General features: G+C 41.9%; 1 protein-coding gene across 1 annotated transcript in view; it reads right to left on the bottom strand.

Annotated features, from left to right (window-relative positions):
* The window catches only part of CDYL (chromodomain protein, Y-like), a 58,127-nt gene that overhangs the window by 5,972 nt on the left and 28,182 nt on the right, over positions 1–23,973 (bottom strand). The window contains 3 exon segments of the mRNA XM_010153825.1: positions 13–223; positions 3,437–3,609; positions 4,268–4,503. Of these exon segments, the coding sequence (XP_010152127.1) occupies positions 13–223; positions 3,437–3,609; positions 4,268–4,503 (620 nt within the window).

The following is a 23,973-nucleotide window of genomic DNA, read 5'->3' as shown; positions in this document are numbered from 1 at the left end:
CAAGCTACTTACAGAAGCCAGGCCCATTATCCGGGGGAATGTAAGGGATGAACATCCATCTGGACTTTGTCCAAAAGTAGTGTATGGTGTCTGAAACCAAGCCTTCTCGTTAGCCCAAACCACGTCACACAGAGGCAAGATAGATGCTCCGAGTCCAATGGCTGGGCCATTTACTGCTACAATGATAGGCTTCTTAAACTGAATAAAAGTATTCACAAAATTCCTGAAGAGAAAAAGAAACACGGCTCACTACATAGACAGAGAGTAAAATACACCAACCCTTGAAAACTCAGTAGCAATTCATCTCCACAGTAGCAGCACTTTCAAAACCCACCTGGTAACCTTCCACGCTGAGGTGGGTGAGGGGCGAGCAGTGGATATTGCCTACCTACGTTTCAGTGAGGCTTTCAGCACTGTCTCCCGTAAGGCTCTCCTAGACAAGCTGCTGATGTAGGAGCTGGACGAACAGATAGTGAGGTGGGCTGACAAATGTCTGAACGGCTGGCCCAGAGCGTGGTGATCAGTGCCACAGAGTCTAGTGGGGTGCCAGTAACTAGTGTTGCACCCCTGGGGTCAGTGCAGGGCCCGGTACTGTTCAATAGCTTCGTTCATGACCCGGATGATGGGGCTGAGTCCACAGAACTGGGCTGATACACCAGAGGGTTGTGGTGCCATCCATGGGGACCTCAACAGGCTGGAGAAACGGGCTGACAGGAACCTCATGAAGTCCAACAAGGGGACTGTGCCACATCGTGCACCCAGGTAAGAACAGCCCATCCTGGGCTACATTAGGAGAAGCGCTGCCGGTGGATTGTGGGAGGTGATCCTTCCCCTGTGCTCTGCACTGGTGTCCAGTTCATTGGCTGTCCAGTGAGAGAGGGATGTGGTGCTACTCAAGATGGTCCAGCAAAGGGCCACCAAGATGATTAAGGGACTGGAACATGTCTTGTGAGAAAAAGCTGAGAGTGCCAGGATTGTTCAGCCTGGAGAACAGGGAATCACGGGGATCTCATCAGTATGTGTAAATACCTGAAGGGAAGGTGCAAAAGGCAGGCTCTTTTCAGTGGTGCCAGTGACAGGACCAGAGGTGCTGGGCACCAACTAAACACAGGACATTCCCTCTGAACATCAGGAAAGACTTTTTTACTGTAAGGGTGTCTGAACAGGCAGCCAGCCAGGTTGTGGAATCTCCCTCCTTGAGATACTCAAAACCCCTACCCGGACATGGTCCTGGGCAACCCGATCTAGATGACCCTCCTTGAGCAGGGCAGGTTGAACAAGGTGACCTCCAAAGGTCCCTTCCAACCTCAGCCGTTCGCTGATTCTGTGGAAGACTGGCATTTCTCCCAGCCCAACAAAGCACAGTACCTGGACAGGTGCGGATTTAATGCTCCTCCTACAAGCACCAACCGATACAGCACTTGTGGTATATTCACATGCCTCACAGCCCTCCCTCAGACGAGGCTGTAGTCACACCTCTCCTCCGGGCACCCAAACTGTGGTTACAGCCCTGCTTGGTCTTCACCGTGTTTACGTATGACATTGGTATAAGGTACCTATCTCTACTTTTAAGTGAAGGTATAAGGTGTATAAGTGAAGATGAGTGATGCATTAATGAGTTTCCTTAAGGAGTAGGTCTGAACTTCTGGGAGACAGCTTTTCTTAAGAAATCAATCTGCCTTCTTAAATTACGACCAAGCCATAATTAGTAGAGCTCTATTACCGCGTACCACACGCCTGTAAATTCCCCTTCCTCGTGCCATGCCCTCTCTGGGTTGGTCACAATGCTATGGGTGCTGCGCTATTAAGTTACAAATGCACATTCTCCTTATCGACCCCAAATGACAATTTATTCCAGCGCCCACGACGCACGGATGCTTACATGCTTCTCTGTTCTCAAATAGTAAATTCCTCCAAGAGCTCCTTCGGAAAAAGGAAGCGTGTGCGTACGTGCATGTGCGTTCACACACATTGGACCAAGGAGAGACTTCTAAAACCTCAAAGGGGAGGTGCAGGCATTTCTCCGTTAGTAGCTGCCGCGTATAACAAAGAAGTTGTCCGTATTTACCTCAGGTAAATGACAACTTCTGATTAGAATACAATGTACAATAGAGTTGTCAGCACCTGTAAAACACTCCTTTGCTCTGAATGACAGATGATTTTTCATTTCAATATTAGATGCTGAAGTATGGGATTTTTATCAATTTTTTTAAAAAGGGGGATTTAGTGGTAATTTTCAAGTTTGCTGTTTATCTGCATTACACATTTTTTGATTCCTGTGGAACAGGACATTTTTACTGTATTGCATCTATCACTGAAGGTTATCATATGCTGCTTCTTTACTCATTCTAGTGAGCTGAAACAGATGAAGGCAAAAAAAAAAAAAATCGCCTGCTGGAACCATCTTAGGCAAGCCGTCATACAAACATCCCATCCAGAGACCTAAGAGGATTTTAATCGTGTCTGAATATTCCAGCAAGGACCATCTCTAGCACATATACAAAACATACCATTATGATGGTTGAAGAGGGGGTTCTTAGTTGTTTTATGCTACCTTTATCCATTTTATTAACAATGAATAACAGGTGACAAATCAGCCTTCTGGAAGGATATGAATTAAACTAGTGACTGAAGCTCAGTGTTAAGAGCCTCTGTCCCCTGGCCACATGAGCAACTTTTACATGGAATGATTGAAAAATTTCCTTTAGAAAAAAACCACAGAAAACCACTATTATCATCTCTGTGAAGCAGCTGTGCTTCTGATGAAACAGGCCTTATATATTACAAGGCCTTTGAATATTGACAAAAACAACAGAACACAGATCTCTGAAGGACTTACAGATACTTCAGAAGAAAACAAGAACTAATCCGAGAGCCCAGGCCCTCAAAACCCGTGTTCAAATGAATAACTTGTTTGTAATGTTAAAACCTGTCTCTAAGATCCATTAACTTTTCAATATATATTCTTCTCGTTTGTAGTGGTTCAGCTCTTCTTGTTTAAACTTTGGATTTGGTACCTAGCATTGGAATGATGTTCACTAGTATTAATCCACCACTAAGTTATCCATTGTACCACTGCTCTGAATGTGCTATATTGTTACTCATTCAACCCACATCTTTATTTGTGTATGTTAAATTTGTCTTCCTGAAACCCTATGGCTGTTTAAGTCTTTTAAAATTGGTTTCAACTGGGGAGGCATTCCCATACTACCATTTTCCATAGTTAAATTTTAGTAATAAAAATAGTGATACATGAAATGTCAACCCAAGTAGAAAGGGACAAGGAGTACAAACAAGTGCTGCACACTGTCTCAGACAACAGGTGAATGTCTGGGATCCTGTTGAATCAGAGGCTTCTGAAATAAAAGAGAGAAACCAAGCCAGACTACAACGATGAAGAATACCCACTCAGGTGACTGAAGACAATCTTACATACCTAATAGCTTCTGCCATCTTAGTGCTTTCCTTTTTTCTATCATCTGTTAAACGTCGTATAAAATAAATAAAATCGAGACCGCAGCAGAAAATGCTACCAACTGCACTGAACAGCACAAGTTTACTGTCATCTGCAGCTGCTGTGTTCAGTGCACTTTGGACTTCCTTCATTACCTGTGGGGGGGAAAAAAAAAAAAACCACACCAGAAATCATTAGAATCTTTTTATTCCACCATTAAATCTAGCATACTGTTCTCCTCCCCACCTCCCCCCATGAGATCTTGGGCACCTTCAGTTTTTCCTTAGGATCCACTCAACCATCATATTAGAAAAGTGAACTTTTTTCATTATCCAAAACTAAGAGTTAAAAAAAGAAGCATTAGAAGCTTTGTATTTCAAAAATGTAATTAGAAATTAGACTAAGATAATGAAATCATTAAGAAGAGATCTCTTAGGTGTTACCTGTAACTAAAACACTCATCCAGCATTTCTGTAATTTGGACAGCAGATGGCATGTGCAACCAGTTCAGAAAAAAAATAAAAAAAGAACCTTAATTCAGGCTAAAGCTTGTTTCAAGTTGCACTTCATAAATCGCCACGTCTTGTAAAAGATAGTGTGTCTGCCTGTTCAGGTAACGTAGATCTTCAGCTCAACTGAATTACACTTAGCGCCAGTTCTGTGTGCAACATCCTGCAAGCAACCACCTGAATCCTGCTTCGTGCACGCTGCTGCCCGACTAACAGGCACAAGTGAGGCACGGACTTCGAATTCCCCCAGCACCCTTCCCTTCTTCCTCCCCCCACCCCCCAGAAAAATCATAATCGTTCCGACCTCTGGATTTAGTGAATTATTTTCAGATGATTTTGTCGATAGCAAAATATGCGTGAATCCGTCTTGCTTTCTGACGACAATGTCTCTGTACCGGTACGCACTCTCCGTCTGTCTCACGCTGAAGCGTAGCCGTTTATCGAAAGGTTGATCTCTCCTGTCGTCAATAAACCTCCGTTTGCTGGCTGTCACTCCCGTTACGGATGTCTGTATGTTGGTTGTACCATTGGCTGCTAACGCTTCCATAAAGGTGGATGTACCTGGAAAGGGTTTAACCAAGAACACTCTATCAATGACATGGTACTAGCCCGGCAGTTTCGACATGCTGGTCTTACTAAGAACACACAGTAAACACGAAGCTCAGCCCCTGGAAGTGACCAAAATAGACGCTGTGTGCAGAGCAAAATCAAGTGACAAAGGGATCCAAAAAATTCATTTTACAGTGGTGAGAAAATACATTTTAAACAAGCCAAAACAGACCAACCACCACATTCTTATTTTCAGAAGGGAGTTTATTCAAGGTTCCCAATACCGATGCACTCAGTAGGTTCGCCCTCTGCTCTCTCCCTCTCCAACGTCTTTAAGTTGTCTAACAGCATTAAGATCGCAAAGAGGAAGCAGCAGCCTTTTGTTTCAAATGCCACAAGAAGTTAATACACGGAAGAAAATGACACCTACAACAAGCCAAATAAAGAACTTGATTGACAAGATCATATAAAGCATAATAGTCTTCAAAGGAAGATGGAAATGAAGAAATACAGACTATACTTCTGTGAGAGGGAAACAAGATCCATGCAGTGAGGGGGGATTTTAATGGATTCATAGACAATGAGATAGTGCTCAAGTCTAAACAATTTTTGCTATTAGAATTGGCAAATGGAGCATTTTGTCTTTCTGGTCTTGTTCCCAGTCACTTAAATAGCTGGAATTTAAAGGCATGCAAGTAAATAGGCCATTCCTCATGACACAGAAGGGACAGGTTTTTCTCTACTCAACATTAGAAACATCATACCAAATATTCAGCACTCATAAGAGAACACCTTGGATCTATCATCCATCTGTATGTTAAAGTCTCCATGTAAGATCTCCATCAAATTTGTCAGATCAAAGCAATGGAGTATGCATGAGGGGGGTGGGGTCAGTGGGGTTAAAAGAGTTGCAAAAATGTGCTTCAGTCTAAAACAGGGATGTTTTGAAAGTCTTTTCCTGAAAACTGAGGTCTGAGACTTTGTTAAAATCTACTGGAAACCCGCAGCCCTCATCTCACAAACAGGTACTTCAGAGCATCATGCTAACCAGTTCAGAAAGGTACATTTAAAAGGTACATTTAAGCCACATATAAACAAGCCATTGATGAATCTTGCTTTATTCATCATTAGCTTTCTGGAGAAGCTATGCTTTCAAAGTTCTAATAATATGCAATGCTGTGATTTTTAGTTTAATTTTGTTTTCATTTTATGTTTTGTACAAGATACTTCATATACTTGTGGGTCCAGAGAAGACATTACACAGGCTCGCCTAAATAACTGGAATATCATCTATCTCCCCATTTTAACTGTATTCAAATGTTGCTTACTTTGACCCGTATGAAGTATGAGAGAGATACCAAGAGAAAGACTAATGAAATTAAAATTTAGAACATTAAACATTTTTCTATTTGTATGACAGAAACGACCTTCAGATATTAATGAAGTCTTTATAGTGATTATTTTAATCTTTTTAATCAATTTTAACAAATAAATCTTTGCTTATAAATCTGTTATGATCAATCAGGCAAGTTGTCTGTCAGAGGAGCTATACAATAATAAGGTTTTATGATGTATAGTCTTTCTTGTTGTGTCAGTCCCCTTACTGTATCACTTCTTGTGTAGAGGTTAAAGGCAACTCAAGATTTTTCCATTGTTTAAAGTGAGGAGTAAGAAACGGAATTCAGTTTGTGATCAGTCTCAGACACCAGACGTGAACAAAATTAAATGGAACATTAATATTTTATACTGTCACAAAAGTTTCACCTTTATTTCTAAATTTTTCATGGCTTATCAAATTCCCCTTCCTCCCTCCCCCCCATTTCAGCAGAATAAATAAAACTGACACATACCAAACATGAAATCGATGAGGGATGCTTTCAATGCGTCCCCCTTGCAAACCACACCATGTTGATCACATGCCTTGAAAAGAATTCTCTTCAAAGGCAATTTGCAGAAACACCAGTGTTGCTCCATATTTCATTAAGAACACCAAGATGAAATGGTTTCACTGGCCGCAATGGTTTGTTTTTCCATGGGAAAGGTAAATTAAAACAACTGCAATCACCTCTGATTTCTAAACCCTGATACAAGACTTTATGGCTTCTTTCCTAGCCATAGTAAAAAAAAAAAAAAAAAAAAATAAAAGGAGAACCAGGAGAGCACAGTGGACTAGACTAAACCAAAAAGAAGAGTAAATAAACTTGTGTAAGAGCTTTGGGTAGATCTTTTCCCACAGCTCACACTTCCAAAGACATACTCAAATACCAGAAAATTACTTTGGAGATATAAGAACCAATGACTATACACTTTGAGCAGGAGAGACCAAGATGTAAACACCACACGCCGCTCTTCATGTTATTGAACTGGCAAGAGGCCTCCTGAGTTTTCGTATAAACTCTGTCTGCACTTGTCAATGGTCCCAGTTTCAAACCACAAAGAAGCAACAGCTGCAGTTTGGTGGTAGAATTCTCCTACATCCAATCTCGGAAACACACTATCAGGATACTTAGCCTGGAATCAAAAGCCTGTCGGCTTTAGAAACTGTGCCTCTGCGCAGGGAGATTTGGCCAGCGGGTCCGGATAAAAACCCAGCACCAACAGTTAAAATACGTTCCTTAGTGTTTGTCATTATCGATGTACAATTGTGACCATCTATACCTAAAAGTGTAGAGAGCTTGCTCTTTGGGCATTTGGTCCCCGAAAGCGAAGAGACAACTCGGAGGCATAGACAGTATTCATGCTGTATATAAATAGGCAAAGGTTACATCATGGGTCAGTCTTGGACATGTGCTGCAGCAAGTGAGGATGAAAATTAAAAAAAGTGCCAGAGACATTTAAGTGCATTGCCATAGATTTCCTCAATTGAAAATTTCACATTGAGGTCACTTATTTGCAGGTTAATTACAACTATACTTTACAATTATGAAATCTAGATTTCATAACACACCAAAAGCAGTTCTGCATTTTAATACGTTAATGGAGATAGCGTACCGCGGACAAACAAAACACCACAGCCCTCTCCTTTCAAACTGAGCCTTCCAAAACCAGTAAGGACTTGGAAAAGAGACCGTTTACCCTGGATATTGTCAACTGATGCAGAACTGTGTTTGCTTAAGAAGTAAACAAACAGCTCTTATAGTTAAAAACCCTTCCAACTGCAAACTTAATGTGATCTTCTCAAAAGTGAAGACATAATGCTGCTGCCCAAAGCTTCACCATACAGATGCAAAATAAAATTAAGAGGACTACTTGGTTTTGCAGCTGTTGATCAAAACCTGCTAACAGTCACTGTTTTCATCCAGCTGCTTCTCGAGTGGAAAAATTAAAAAATGCTACAGGCAACAGATAAGAAATGATCTGGTCTCTTATCCAAAAGGAAGACAGACACAAAATACAGGAGTTGGAAAAGGGGCTGAACAGCAAAAGTATAGTCATCCCCACTCCACTGGGGGAAGACAGAAAAAAGCCACCTCTCCAAAATATGAGGGGCCAACAATTAAAAATGCACGATGCCAGACATCTAGAGAAAGAGTTAAACACAAAACACGTAACACACAACTTTGCAAGAATCCAAAAGTCACAACCCTAAACTCCTCCCTAAGCTATTCATGCCTCACTGTTATGGTCTCCCAAGTTCTGGAGAAGTTGTGTCCAGCTTCCGTAGCAAGCCTTGAGTACAAGCAGTCCCTTGCCTGCAGCAATACTGGGGACACATCCAAACAGGTGCTCCAAGGACAGCCAAGCGTCTTCCGCACACTTCGACCGCACGTGGACTAGTGCCGGCACTACCCATCCCCAGGTTTGTCTGACAGACTACGCTGGTTCTGAAAGGCCTAGCACAGGTCTGTAAGGGATGGGCATAAGATGATGTGAGGCGTGAAAGATGTTGTCTATTTATTTTCTCCAGCTCCAGCCACCAGAAATATAGGGATTCCCAAAATTTGCATGCCCAGAACGATAGGATGCACCCAAATTCATGTAATTTGTAACCTGCAAGGGACTGTCCAGTTTACTTTTGAAAGCACTATGATTTTGTCTTCTAAAGTATTTTTTTGTGCCACAATGTACACCTTTACTTTCTGCATCCCTTTCATCACATTCCTTTTCCAGCTTGATTAGTCCCAACCTTATTTATCCCTTCTTTCTTCTTCCAGAAGCCAGCTCAATCCTGTCATTCTTCTCCCTGCCTTTTCCTCTCATACTGATTCTTTCAACAGGGTCCAAAATGGCACACAACAGTCAAGATGGGGATTTATAACGTGGCATATTCGAGCCTTCTCCTTTGTCCTCCATTCCTTCTCCAAAATAATTTAGATTTTGTTTTTAACTAGCACTGAGCAGGTCTTTGCAGAAAACCACCCAAAACAAACCCAATTCCCTTTTCCTGAGCAGCAACACGTTATCAGGAACCACTCATTGTCCAGGCAAGGTTTTATGATTTGCTAGAGGCATTGAGTTTTGCATAGGAGCCTGTTCTGTTCCCTGTTCATCCGCGCTGGAAGTAACCTCTCCTTTTAATCACAAAATCACTCAGTATTTTCAGATATGTCTGCAGGAGCTTCAGGCACCCTCACGCCTTTCCTGTACCCTCACGACCAACCTCTCCTACACCAAGTGATGAAACGGTTAATAAGAAACGTCCTATTTGAATAAGCAAATGAACAAACACCAGCAACAACAATTCTGTAAAGCGCGAACTGCAAAAATAACACTGTAACTGATTACAGCTCAAGTACCGGAGAGGGAAAAATATGATCTGCAAAACTGATCGGGAAAAACTAAAATTAAAAAATTCATTGCTAAAGGAAGTTGTATTTTTTCCAAAGCCCATTCTATCCTTTCACTGCTTTCTAGTCCCCCATATATATGATCCACAAGACTTCAAGTTTCTTGTCCAGCGCGGGTTGCCTCACGTTCCCTTTTTGCCTACAAACGGTAGGGTTTGGCTACATGTTCATATGCACGAGCAAGCTCTAACTGTAAACACTGTTAAGCCTTTGCCAGCCTTAAGTCTGCACTACAGCAAATATTTCACACAATGAGACACCAACCCCAGACAGCGATACCACAACGCAAACATAATATATAACACTTTCCAGTAATTTCTCCACCTCTGCTTCAGCAATTACACAGCAAATATTTCTTAGAGTTGCAGTGTGTTGGCACAGGTCATAGGAATTCAAAGCGAGGCTTCTAAAAATCCTATATATGTGCCCATGTTTTGTCTACGTATTTACAGCACTTACATTCAGGAATCAGACAAAAGTTCCAGCTTCCTTTGCAGGGTTCACTATGAATATTTGTAAGAAAAAAAATAAAATCTGAATTTATTGTACATTTCACCTAAAATACCGGGTAGCTCTGTGTTTCTGGAAGAGTGTTCAGAAGGTGTAAGCCATTTATGAAAGACAAGATACACCTCACCTACACCGTTCCAGAATATGTTGTTACACTGATGCAGCGCACAAACCAACAGTGCTACCAATAATTATCTGCCCATACCCCGGCGTTAGGACAGGCATCCCCTAAGATGCCTGGGTGGGGAAATGGTCAGACTTCTTCGAAATCTGGCCTGCTGATGGTGCTGAAACCTCCTCAAATCTCTTACTGCAGGGAGGGGGTGTGTACTAACTTTATCTTTTCAAATACAGTTACCCTCTTCTTGCTTCTGTTTCCAGGAAACAGTTACATAGGGAGCCATGAGGTGATCTTCAGCCACCTTCAGTCGTGTTTGCAAATACACCACCTTTCCATACATAAAGAATGTAGGTTTTAAGCACAGGCTAACAGGCAAATCATTGCGGTAGCACCTGGCGAAACATCAGCGATGGGTAGCTACAACTCAGCAGTAAGCAGTCCCGCTGTATCTGGCAGGCTTGGTTGTCAATGTCTATCTTCAATTCCTAAATAAAGCCTCTCTCGTGCCCTTAATTCCTCTTTTCCTTATATTCTGAACAGGTGTTAATTTTAAATGCCACTTTGAAACATTGCTCCTATAAAATCTACTTTGAAACATTGCTCCTATAAAATCTATGTTTACAGGACACTGTTGTGGACAAAGTTAACCCGTGGAGAGAGAGAGACATACACACATGTAACCCTTGCTAATATTTCTCTACTTGATTGCAGGTCTTTCAATCCTACACCGATTTTTATCTTGGCTGCCATGTCACATTTAGACCAATATGGTCTAGAGTCGCCTTTTTTTCCTTCTGTCGATAGATTTCTCTGTTTCTTTGATTACTTACAGCATCCATCAAATATTCATTTATGCTGTAAGGAAGATGGCAGCATTACTGGTTGCACTGGATATTTATAAGCTATTTAATTATTTTTGCCTTTCACTGTCTTCCCTTCTCAGAGCATGAGCATCCATGTAAAGGTAAACTTGTAATGCCAACCAAAAATGCAACTCATCAGAACATAAAACTCTCCCACTGAAAGTGGGCAAAGGTTACAACAGAAAATAGCATTTCTCCACCCTCAGGTTAAATAGGTTTCCCTTAGTCTCTTTTAAGTCATATAAGTGGAAATAAAAGGAAGTTTATGTACTTTAAGAAGATGGGAATAACAAAATACTAGACCTTGTTCAGACCAAGACTAGTTAAAACCATACCCATAAATATAAAGATAACATTAATATGTAATTTAGCACAAAGTTCTTAAAATTCTGATTAAGTTTCACTACATTCAAGAAGGACCTCTGCAATTTATACATAAGGTATTAAGCAAACTTTCCACATGCTGTCTTACAGTGGAAAAAATGCCTCCCCCCTAACAAATGCAAAAGGGTTTCCAAATACATCTCCATTCTTTTTATTTCACTGGAAATATATAAACATTCCTTGAATGAGCAAATTCTTTTTCTCGTTTATTATGGCATCCAGATAAATTAGGATTGCTCTCCTCTCCCCTTCCACTTCAGTTTTAGACTCATTTTGGAGTGATTTTTCTTCTGTTGAATCTATAATCAGGATACTACTGACAAACAGAAAACAACACACATGATCACCCTCAGCATTTTAGCTGTTACTCAAGATAGCTGTAAGGAAAAGAAAAAAAAAAGAAAAAATAAGTTCCCAGGCCTCTCTGATATTACTCCAGTCAAAAAATCCCAGCCATATTTCACAGTAGCATGCACCGAAGTATTTGGTGGGAGAAGCAAAGAGTTAGTCCTGTTTCCTTTTCTCACAAACAAATACAAATTAAAAAAAACCCACCCTTCCCCAGGTCAGAGACTCCTTTTTGAGGCCTTTTGACACCAGGAACATTTCATAAGGAAGAAATCACCTGTCTTGTCCTTTGATATTCTTGGAGCTGCAGGTTACGATACCTCAGCGTTCATTTGAAATGCTCTCAAAATCGAGAGCTAAGTAAGGACATCTCTCAGGGCTCATCTGTAGAGGAAAGCTATTGCAGAATAGGCTAAGGTTTAAACTTGAAGTATACCCAGCTATTTCACACTAAATCCTAAGGTGAACACATTCTGTATTAGGAACACTTCATTGCAATTTAATTCAATCCACAAAGTGATTTAAAAACTGGCTCTGTTTCTGTGGAATAAGATTGCCCTAATGTAAGGCTGGCCCAGAACAGACCCTGGCAAAAGACATGCCAGGCAGTTCCCTGGAGAGACACAAACATACACAATCCACGCACACATGACACAATTCTTGTAAGGACATAAAAACTTTCTAAAGCATTTCAGCTGAATTATTAATGAGATTTAGATAGATGGACATAGCCCCACTGTGTTGGCAGAATGCTTTCATCTACCTTACATGTCAGTAAGTATTCACATTTCATTCTTACCACATAGATGAGGCTTTAAATATCAGAGTTTGCAAGATCACAGAATGGTTTTGGGTCCCCATAGAAGGGACCTTAAAGACCATCTAGTTCCAACTGCCATGGGCAGGGACACCTTCCACTAGACCAGGCTGCTCAAAGCCTCATCCAGCCTGGCCTTGAACACTTCCAGGGATGGGGCATCCACAGCTTCTCTGGGCAACCTGTTCCAGTGCCTCCCCACCCTCTCCGTGAAGAACTTTTTTCCTGATACCCAGTCTAAATCTCCCCACTTTGAATTCACAACCACCCACCCAAACACTTGGCATTTCAATGCAGAAAAGCGGCCGGCAAACAAGGCAAGAGGACTTTGGAGGCTCAGGACCCAAATGTGTCTGTACTGAGCTTTACAGGACAGTACCTGGAGTGAGCATCCCTGCTTTGAAGAAGCGTCTCTATTTTTCACACATCTACCTCAAGGGGCTACGTGTGCCTTTCCAGCCATTCCCTAACATCTGTCATTAATAGAAGATGTCTTGACCTCCTGTGGGACATTCAGCAACAGGTTCGTTGAGAGGTGGCCGATTAATAGATTACCTGAAGCTGTAGGAGCTTGTAGCACAGAGGGCATCTTCCAGGACACAAAAGCACACAGCTAGCTCCAGCCCAGACTTGGGTAGCCTGCAACACAGAACGTTGCCCCCTGCTACTGACATGGGCAACCTGTTCTGCAGGAGCACTCCCTTTATCAGAAACTGCCAGCCTTGACAGAAATAACTGGCTGGGGAGGGAAGGAGAAGCACAAAGCTCTTCAGTCTTCACTTGAGGATTTTGGGTACCTCAAAAGCTGAACAGCACTTTCAGAAACACATGTACCAAGCAGGTTCCTACTTCTGATTCAGAGGTACTCAACTAAAAGTCTCCACTGGAGAGTCAAATATTTGAGCCAAGAAGATTTCTTAAAGACCCAGCTTTTAGGAAAAGCACTGAACTGTGGGTTTAGAACAGCAGCACATCTAAAGAGGCATTCACAAATTGTTCTAGAGGCAATCTCCCCAAGTTTTCCCCATATCCTGGGAAAACAAGCCTACATGACAAGCAGGATGTTGAAAGATATCTTTGGGTATCCCATGCAACAGGTGCTGGATAGTTAGATGCTCTGAACTGAAAAAGTGGTTCAGAACAGTGTTATCACCTTGCCAAATTTGTCTTTTTATATTGTTGGAGAGGAATTAATCCCAAACATAACCTACTGGCAACAGCTGAAATAAGGCATGATGGAAGGACTAAGTAAATACAACCTGTGCTTTCATAGCATCATAGAATCGTTCCAGTTAGAAAAGACCTTTGAGATCATCTAGTTCCATCAACCTGGCACTGCCAAGTCTATCCTAAACCATGCCCCTAAACACTGTCTCTTAAAATCTCCAGAGATGACAGGTCAACTACTTCCCTGAGCAGCCTGTTCCAATGCCTGACAACCCTTTTATTAAAGAAACATTTCCTAATAACCAATTTGATATTTTTCAAGCTGAATCTGATCTCTCCGGTTAAGTTTCTGGCAACACTAGCTAGGATCAGCAGGTCTGTGAGGACATGCCTGAACTAGAGAACTCACAGAGAATATCCAGAATTCTTTATTCTTCCTATATTGAATAATAATTATACACCCCACCCCCTAACAAAAACCCCAGAGAAAGTCCTAAAGTCAACAGTAGGATACTACTGAGAGTAGATGATTTGGATTGGATGCTTTGCATGAGGAAAACTTTTATGATATCCTCCCTCAATCAGGCTTTGTCCTGTATCACTGCAGGCAACTACTGGAAAACAGAGGAGGCAGTTGTTTTCACATCATCTTGCCCCACAGCTTGACCCTAGTACAAATGGTATGTTTCTTCATGTTGTGGGATTTGCAGAGATAGCAAAGATCCTGAACACAGCCATGAGTCTTGGGAAAACACCCATCATAAGAACATGTTTTCACCAAATTCTGAAATCAAGAATACAGTGGTAAACAAGCAAATAAAAAAAGCATGCCCAGGGTAAATCGCGAGACAATAACCACAGCTGGAAGCAGCCATCAGAAAAGGTAATGCTCCAATCTCAGCCAGCAGCTGTGAGGAACAGGAGGCAGCGAGCTGCCCTCACACAGCAGGATGGATCGCACGTGCACGGGTAGCGTTTGCGGGTGCACTTGTCATGTTGCTGAGAAGCGCAATCAGTTTCCATTTAAGACCTCAGGCTTCCATAAATATGACAACAATCAATGAAGTAGAACAGTCTATCAAAGGGAAAACCTCACAGACAAAAACCTTGAACTGATAACTCCACAAAGCACTAATTAAGTAGTTAACACATACTGCCATACATAGAAAATGGTGCAGAGCTGCTGAAGCAGTGTCCCTCAGGCTACAGAGCCTGTACAGAAGCCAGGATTATTAGTTACAGGTGGCCTCAATCCCCAAAAGCCACTTCCCCCTGTAAAAATCTACTTTTATGAAGTACTAGAGTGTTTTTTTTTTTCTTTCCAGAAATTACATACCTAGTTTAAAGTACAAGTAGCAATATTGATACTACTGCTAGTCAGAAGAGACAGCTAAGAAAGCAATGGAATAAGCACTACGATACAATTTCAGCACCACCAATATGTTAATATGAAACCACAGCCTTGTGCTGGTTTTGGCTGAGACAGAGTTAATTTCCTTCACAGCAGCTGGCATGGGGCTGGGTTTGGATTTGTGCTGAAAACAGCGTTGATAACATAGGGATGTTTTCCTTGTTGCTGAGCAGTGCTTACACAGAGTCAAGGACTTTTCTGGCCCCACCCGACCAGCAAGGTGGCTGGAGGTGCACAAGGAGTTGGGAGGGGACACAGCCAGGACAGCTGACCCAACCGACTAAAGAGATGTCCCACATCATATGACATCGCACTCAGCATATAAAGCTGGAGGAAGAAGGAAGGGGGGAACTTTTGAAGTGATGGCGTTTGTCTTCCCAAGTCACCTTTATGCATGACAGAGCCCTGCTTCCCTGGAGATGGCTGAACACCTGCCTGCCGATGGGAAGGGTGAATGGATTCCATGTTTTCCTTTGCTTGTGTGCACGGCTTTTGCTTTACCTATTAAACTGCCTTTATCTCAACCCATGAGTTTTCTCACTTTTACTCTTCTGATTCTCTCCTCCATCTGGTGACGGGGGAGTGAGCGAGCGGCTGCGCGGTGCTTACTTGCTGGCTGGTGTTCAACCACAACAGTCCTATTTGGCACCCAACATGGGGCTTGGAAGGGTTCAAGGTAACGACAGGTTTGACTGGAATGCGTTAGATCGAATTTATAGCTGTTTTTGCTGTTTAGCTGTCAATTGGCAGGCTTCTGTGCTTGCCATGGGGCTTGCTTGCCTCACTGTATTTTAGAGCCTAGCGCTCGTTAGTGGCTGCTTTTTGCTTTTGCTGCACTGCCATACCGCTTATCATCTTACGCTGCTGTGCCTGGGAACATTTTGATAACAGCAATGGGCCACATGCCTGGGCTGGCAGATGGCCAGCGCATCACCGCTGTTTCTGTGCTGCTGTGCTGGACAGGCTGGAACTCCAGCATGAACTGCAAGCCAAAGGGACCATGACCTGTGGATGGGCCCACACGGGAGCAGGACATCCCAAAGCACCTGTGGCTATGCCTGTGCTGCAGCAAGTACACCTTGAAGCCTCTGTGGCTGCACATGAAGTCATGCTGGAGCACCTCAAAACATGTGGCCATGAATAAGCCCATGGCAGAGCAGGTAAACCCCCTTGGGTGGACAACAGCCATGGGTAAAACAGTGTTGGAGCAGCTTACTTTCGAAGGGACTGTGGCTGTGGGTAAGGCCACCCTAGAGCACACATCTCTGAAGGCACTGTGGGTCATAGAGAAGGCCATACTGGAACAGGCACACCTCAAAGTGACTGTGGCTAAATCTATGCTGCAGCAGGTATGCCCCTGGAGAGACTGTGGCTCCCAGATAGGGCTCTGCATGGAGCAGGTACACCCCTGTACCAGGGACTGCAGGCTGTGGGTAGGTCCAAGCCAGAGCTGGGGCAAGGAGAGGAGTTCATTGCCATGTTAAACCCTATAACCTGGCCCAAAGGGCCCGGGGGTGGAGATGGTAATGGAAATACCTTTAAATTGTTGTAACCCATGATTTGAGTTGCATGCTGTGGGATTTACTACAGCAGGGACCACCTGAACCAGTGGAGGACAAACCTTACAAGAAGCAGTGCAAGTGCAGGTGGGAAGTGGTGAATGGATTCCTTGTTTTGCTTTGCTTGTGCATGCAGCTTTTGCTTTACTTAAACTGTCTTTTATCTCACCCACAAGTTTTCTCACTTTTACTCTTCCTTTTCTCTCCCCCATCCTGCTGTGGGTGGGGAGTGAGCGAGTGGCTGCATGCTGCTTAGCTGCTGGCTGGGTTAAACCACAAAGAAGCCTCTAAGAGATTATGAAAACTAATATAAGGAGACAAATTTTGAAGAGGGGGGAGGAGAGGAAATCAAGAAATTAGGAAGTTAGAGATGTGGCAGATAAAACATCACCCCAAACAACAGAAAAAACAGTGAGGTTTAAAGCAAGTTTCAGAACAAGTTTAAAAGACAAAGCAGTGAAGACCCATTGCAGAGCAGGACTTCACAACACTACTATCCACCGCACCAAAACCAAGGGAGACCCAGGTACAATAATGCCTGTTGCTACACTAAAACAAGAACAAAGTATATCATATCTGATGCTATAAACCAAAGTCTGCAGTGGCCTGAGAGAGAATACTGTAGCTTGCATAGCTGGCAATGAATAGGAAAGCAAGGTTTATTTGACTATTTGGAGATGGAGGTAGGAGCACATCTTTTCACACAAGTCATACTGGTGTGATCATCGTTCAAGAGTCAATTTGTAGATTTTTTTATAAATACTATCACTGCGAGTGCATGGAAGGACTTGGGTCCACAACCTGGTAATTTGAGAAGGTGGTGGTGGGGAATCTCCATTTGAGTTTTGGGCTTGGGAATTGTAATTCCAATTGGTGCAGTTCTAAGTCCAGAATTGCTGGAGCCTCGGATGTTCAGTGGGAAGTTCATAAAGCTGTGCTCGGACTTACATTTACTAAGAAGTAGTTCATGGGTGACAGGCTCTGAATATGTTTAGATACAGTGGACTCTTAAAATAGTGAATCTTGCCTTAGGAAACAATCCATTAAGAACACACTGAGAAGCCAAAAATATCAAAGAAAGTCACTCCATAAAAGAGAGAAGAATTACTATTAAGTAATGCAAAGATTGCGTACACACAAATAACAGGACTAGTACATAACTAGTCACAATTGCGAGCTCAATTTTAATTTGGAAACCATTTAAAACATGCCACAGATGAGACAAAATGACAGATGAATTACATGACTGGTTGTTTCCTGAAGGCTGCCAGGGACCCACCTGTACAATTCAGATTCCAACCACTAAACAGACAGAATAAGGAAAATAGAAACAGGACAGTATCAGCAAACAGAATTGAAATTAAATTTCTACAGAGATGAATGCTGTGCAATTTTAGATGTGTTATGTAAAAAGATACTGTATGAAATATGTTTTAGACAAATAGCAAGACACCCCAGTCATAAGGAGAGGGTGTATAAATGGAACTAAACTTATACAGTAATTGAATTATTTTCTTTAGGAGTGAGATGTAGCTTCAATTAACGCCACATGGTTAAACAGGTCAATAGGAACTGAGGGGAAAAATAGAATATGCTATACTTACAAGAAAATAGGAAGTAAAGAACACTGGGAAGAATACAGGGAGATGCTAAAACAGATAAAGAACGGGTATTAGAAATGCAAAGTAAAACTCTAAAGTTCTCATAGTTACAGATGCTAAACAAATTATTTTTCCAGTGATTAAAAAAAAGAGGGGAATTAGATTTTATTTTTTTTTTTTTTAAAAAGTGAAGTATCATGTAAGTTAAAGTCAATTAAAATATTAGTGGGGAAACCAGCATGCCGTAAGAAACCAGAAGAGAGTTATAATGAGTATGAATAGATTGTACATTTAATAAATGACAGACTAAAAGGCTTGAACATGTCAGGATTGCTGACTTACAGTAAAAAAAGGGAAACAGACAAATGGGATAGTCTATATAGGAAATGCATTATAGTAAGTGAAATACCTCTGAGACTTGCTTGCTTAAAGTCCAGCAAATCTAGAAGGTACCTTGAGTAATAAAACTTGATATAATTTCAGAAAGAGTTGGAAAAAAAAATTAAAAAGCCACCTTAAACCTCTTCAGTGTATTTCTGTTTATAAATAAGACTGCTCTCACAAAGCCATGTTTCACAGGTGCCCTTCCAATTAAAACCTACCAGGGATCCAAAGAAATAGTCAGGAGAGACATATTGGACACTGCAAAGAAATTGCATCTTCTTACAAGACTTCACTCATTACTTGCCATATATTTTACCAATATTTTGCAGTTTCATACCATTACAAAACACGCATCAGAGGCTTTATCATCATGTATACTTAGATCTAATGTAAATGTCAGGAATTTAATATCTCAACACAGGAGCAACCGAATTTTGCTCAGCATCAAAGCTGTATACATAGAATTACTCTTAGTGATATGAAATCAGAAATACATTGAAAAATAAAAATTTTCTAACTAAAATTAATTTTACATGATCCTAAATCAAAGATTCTATTGATACCAAAAAGTGGAAGTCAGTAACAAAGATTTCAGGATTAGTGTAACACCCTGTCGCTGGGAATTTGAGATACAAAGTTATAATAAACTCTGCATCTCCATTTGATATGTTGCCATATCACTAGTTAGTGATATGCCATAACGGTGATAATGGCCATCAGGCCGTTAGTTAACTGAAACAAAGGTATCAGTTTTCTATTCTGTTATTATCTATACATCAACACAATGGTTACTTACAAACGCAAACACCGTGTCTATTTTTAGTTACTACGGTAGATGACCTTTCCAGTATAGCTACATCACAGAAGACACCACCAAACCATCAGATATTTTTCCTCATAGATCAGTTAAATTCCTTTGAGATCTCCATAGCATTTTATCTTCAAGGTGTTCTTTGAATCATTATCATTAATTGAAGTGCTGCAGTGGGTCACCTTCTTTTTTTTCCTTATTTCTTAAATTATATGCTTACTGAAATTTCTAAAAATATGATTTTTTTTTAATAAAAGGATTACTTTTTCCTCTCTCCCTCTCATTTTTTCTTCTTTCTTTCTGTCAAACCAGATACGAGACTACGTGCAAGAAACTGCATGATCACACACTGACTCAGATCAGACCAACACTGCAAATGCATTAACCAAGCCCACCCCTACTGCAAGGAGGAGGAAGTCTGCCTCACATCTGTCCTGAGGCTCCATTCTTTGGAAGTTCAGAAAAACCAGCCAAGGGCCTTTCTTCCATGGACCTCACCATAACCCTGTGATCTGGGCAAGCAGCACATACTAAATTACTCATTGGTACTTAATTATCAATCTAGTTTACATAACACGAAGATTTGTTTCCCTCCACGGCTCTGTTTCTTCCCTGTTTCTGGTCAGACAGGGGCTATACACGTCACTCAGCACAGGTATTTCTGCCTAACCCAGAAACAGGGCAGCTGGGTTCCTCAATGCCCTCCATTCCTCCACTGATACATCCACTGAACAATTCCACAAGAGCTTCCAAATTTAACCCAAAATCCAGTTCAAAACTATTTACCATCATCAGCTTTTTTACCTAGTCATAAGACAAGACAACTGGAATCCCAACCCAAATTTACAAAAAACATTAAATTCAGTTCAACTACAGCAGAATATCCAGGAAAAAGTATTAGTGTTTTCCTACTCTGGGCTCATTATTTGGACAGAAATATCAACTTATGACTAAGTAGAAAGAAATGAGTAATAAACTGACATAAACAAATGAAGACGTTCCAAAAATCCCACAAAAACTGTCAAAATTAATTTAACAGGAGGAACAAGCCAAACAATTTTGCTGGATGTGCTGGGTTAGCTTTCAGCTTGAGCAGTTCCTGAGTGCTGCTGCTGACCAAGCAGGGAGGAAGAATGTGTGGGAAGGGGGCAGCGGAAGGAGAGGACAGGATAACTGCGAGTAACATGTAAAAGCACGTCTAAAGAGAATGGCAACATATTTCTCTCAGGTTTAAAAATATGTACTGAGTAGCAGACAACAGTCATAGAAAAGAGTAGGTATTTCCTCACGCAAGCCTTTTAATTGTGAGATCGAGTCCCAGTATTGCAAAACGAACGCTAACACCACTGATTTGTCTGCACGGGAAAGTGGCGGAATTGAAATCATGAACGAACAGGTATCATTGTAGTGCTATGTACTCTTTAACATTCTGCTATTTAAGTAATTTTTTAAAAAATCCAACCACCCACGTGCTGTGATTTTATAATATTTCACTAAACATTGAGATTATGAACACATTTTGCAAGCATAAAGCGACGTGTAGTTTAGAACAGATCTGGACTAGTTTGTTTATACTGTAGAAAACAGCCTGTGATGTAAACTCTTCCAGCTTTTCCAAACAAAAAAATCATGCGAAAAAACTGTTACAAGTATGTGCAAGAAAAATACTTCATTGATGCCATCAATTTTCAGTTTAGTAGCTCTTACTTAGAAAGCAAAGAAACAAGAAAAGACATCACACATGGCATTAGAAGGGGACAGCACGTCTCGCTGCAACACGCACCCGCCACAATCTGCGCTGGGATGAAGCAAGGACAGGGACAGCCAGAGAAGCGCTACTATTCATCACCTCCTCTTCTCAAAAGGGGACTTCCCCTGTTCCCTGTAGCTCCAGGACTGTCCATCCCTACAGCATGACTTTGGACTATAATGATTCTTGAGTAAACTACATGGAATCAGAAAGAAGACCAATGTTCAGGCTGAGGCTCCTCGAATCAGCCCAGTAAATGCTGCAGTATGCCCCTGGAAAATGTGAGTGTGCCCTGACATCTCCAAGAATTATACTAGCACAATATGTACTCAAAAAGCCAATTTACAGTTGTTTAGTTGCTGACATTTTCGGCCTTCTGAAGGACACAAACACAGCACAACTGATACAGCCTCTGAAGCTGCTGGGAAAGTTGGGGTGTTTTTTCTCCTAAATTAATGGCTATAGTAAATAGCAGACTTCATGTCAGAACACATTCCTTCCATGTGCGATGACACGGTGCCCATCATTACCAGCCCACGAAACACCTTTGTTTTCGGAGACTCACACCACGCCACTCCGGCTGGTTCTCACAACTGATCCTTACACAGACAACCCTTTCACCGTGCATTACCCTGCATACACCCACCAGCAAGCAAAGCCTTCCCCTTTCTCTTAGGCTGGATAAGGTTTAAAATTTAGAATTTCTCCTTCCTTTTCATGTAGCTTCTATATGTTCTTTGCAACATGTGAAAGAGGAATATAATGATGACCATGAAGTGGGAAGCCCTAAAGAGCAAGAGTGGGCAAATAATAGATTTTGACTGGAGACAACCACTTAAAGAGGTAGTTCTTTTGTTTTCAGATTTACTCCTCATATGCAAGATCTTTCAAACTGTTCTGAACCAGAGTAAAAATGTCGCTTCAAAACAAAGTCAGATATGTATTAAATGAATTGGACTAATCTGTAAATAGGATTCTGCTCTTCCTTATTCCAAGCTCTGCTTTTGTTACAATTTCTATTGTCAAAAAAATGTTGCCCGTATCCATTCAGGAATAATAAAATTATAGCATTTATTACTAGAGTTAAGGCACTAGTTTTAATTATTTTCTGTATAAACCTGAATACATATTATTCATGTTACTCATAGCAAAGATAAATAAGAAACACAATAAGGTTTGCAAACACTAATACAATATTTAACCTGTTATATTCTCCTTGAGGAAGCGTAAAATTGAAGCAGAACAAACCCCAATGATATATGCTACAGGTCAACTTAATATTAACCATAATTTCAGTCGTACATGCACTTAGCTGAAAGCCAGAAGCTATTTCATTTTAAATTGTAAGACTGGAGAAGTGTTTCCCTTCTGTGGTAAGGGGAAGCCAAAGGGCTTGAATCCAGGCCTGTGCTGTTTCAAAATCACTCTCTGAAAGGGTCTGTCCATGGTGTCCCTTTGCTTCGGTGGCTTAAATAACCCACAGGTGTCAGTGGTCACAAGGCAGTTGGAAACAACTTCTCACAACTATTTTCCTACCAAAAGCATTGGAGAACAACCCCTCTCCCAGTCAGGATTCCTCTACAAAACTCAAGGCATTTGTCCCACACGGGCTCACTAGTGCTGATCACCCTGTACCGTCATATACACAACAACCACCCCAATAACCAGGGCCCCAAAGCAAAAGGGGCGAAACGTGGTCCCTTTACAACATACATCCCCGACCTAGTGCTGCAATTCCACCGACCGGGAGGTGGCTTTTCACGTTTTGATGCAACTAAATACTTCAACAACAAGGAAATTCAACCCAGGCTCTAAAAGGAAAATGAAGTTCACCCATTTGGTAGTCCTCACAGGCAAAAATGGCTCAACAGAAACCCAAGCATCTCCAGAGACACGTGGATTATTTTCACTGTCATTAAACCCCTCCCCCCCCCAGCACCCGTGACTAGCTATAATTAGCACTGTTTCTCACGTCCCAAGGGCACCTACAAAAGCAGACGACATCCTGACTTTAGCACACCACCTAAAACACCTCCTGTTCCAGCGGCTGACCCTCAGAGGGAGCCTACCTCCATTCTGCAGTTCCTTCCTTTTCCTTCTGCTCCGTAACATAACAGCTTACCAGCCGTTTTACGAGGGGGCACATTCCCGAACCACCGAGCTACAGGTGTTTCCCAGTGACCCCGAGGGATTCCCCTGCATGTGAAACCCATTTGCCTGAATCAACAACAGCGTCTGCAGAGCAGGCCGGGGGATGGCTTGGATGACAAAGGTCTCTTCCAGCCCTATTTCCTTGTACTCTGGGATGCGCCTGTGGTCGCCTGCTGTAGCGTTTGTACCTTTTTGTCCTGGCCTGAAAGCGGCTGCTTTACGAAAAGCTGGAATACAAAGAAAAGCTACGTGGACCCATGGTATCAAGCGGGATTAGCAAACTGTGGACAAGGACAATCGGATTCTTAGCTAACTGCCGCTTTCAGTCCCGATGGGGAGCTCCTGCCTCTGCCCTGGAACGAACCCTGGGGGGGTGGAAATCCTCCGCTGTGGAGATGCCTGCGTTTTTGTCTGGGAAGCCGCAACCACAGCTCCCACATGTATCCGTACCTCTGCCACAAAGCTTCGGGTCTGTGTAAGGGCTTTGTAAGAACGTTCCTGTGGATTGCAGTCTCCATCCTGAACTAATCATTTCTGCAGTGGCCACACTGATGCGAAAATTACTCCCGTTTTATACGTTGTTCGTAAAATCTTTCAAAACCAGGAGACTGGACTCTACGACTGGGTGCAAGAAATGATAGCCTTCTAACAGTTTCAGAATAATGATGGAGAAAATAGCCTGTGGTAAGAGGTAACTTCCAAACGATCAGATTAAAAATGACAATTCCCTTTTCTCCAAGGGTAAGGAACCGAGTCATCAGAGGAAACCGCTCACGTCCTTGGTTTCAGTACAACCA

This window comes from Eurypyga helias, unplaced genomic scaffold, assembly GCF_000690775.1.
Source record: "Eurypyga helias isolate BGI_N326 unplaced genomic scaffold, ASM69077v1 scaffold1186, whole genome shotgun sequence".
NCBI classification, from domain to species: Eukaryota; Metazoa; Chordata; class Aves; order Eurypygiformes; family Eurypygidae; genus Eurypyga; species Eurypyga helias.
The sequence above is the reverse complement of the archived record's forward strand: the minus strand, read 5'-3'. Positions and strand labels throughout refer to the sequence as shown.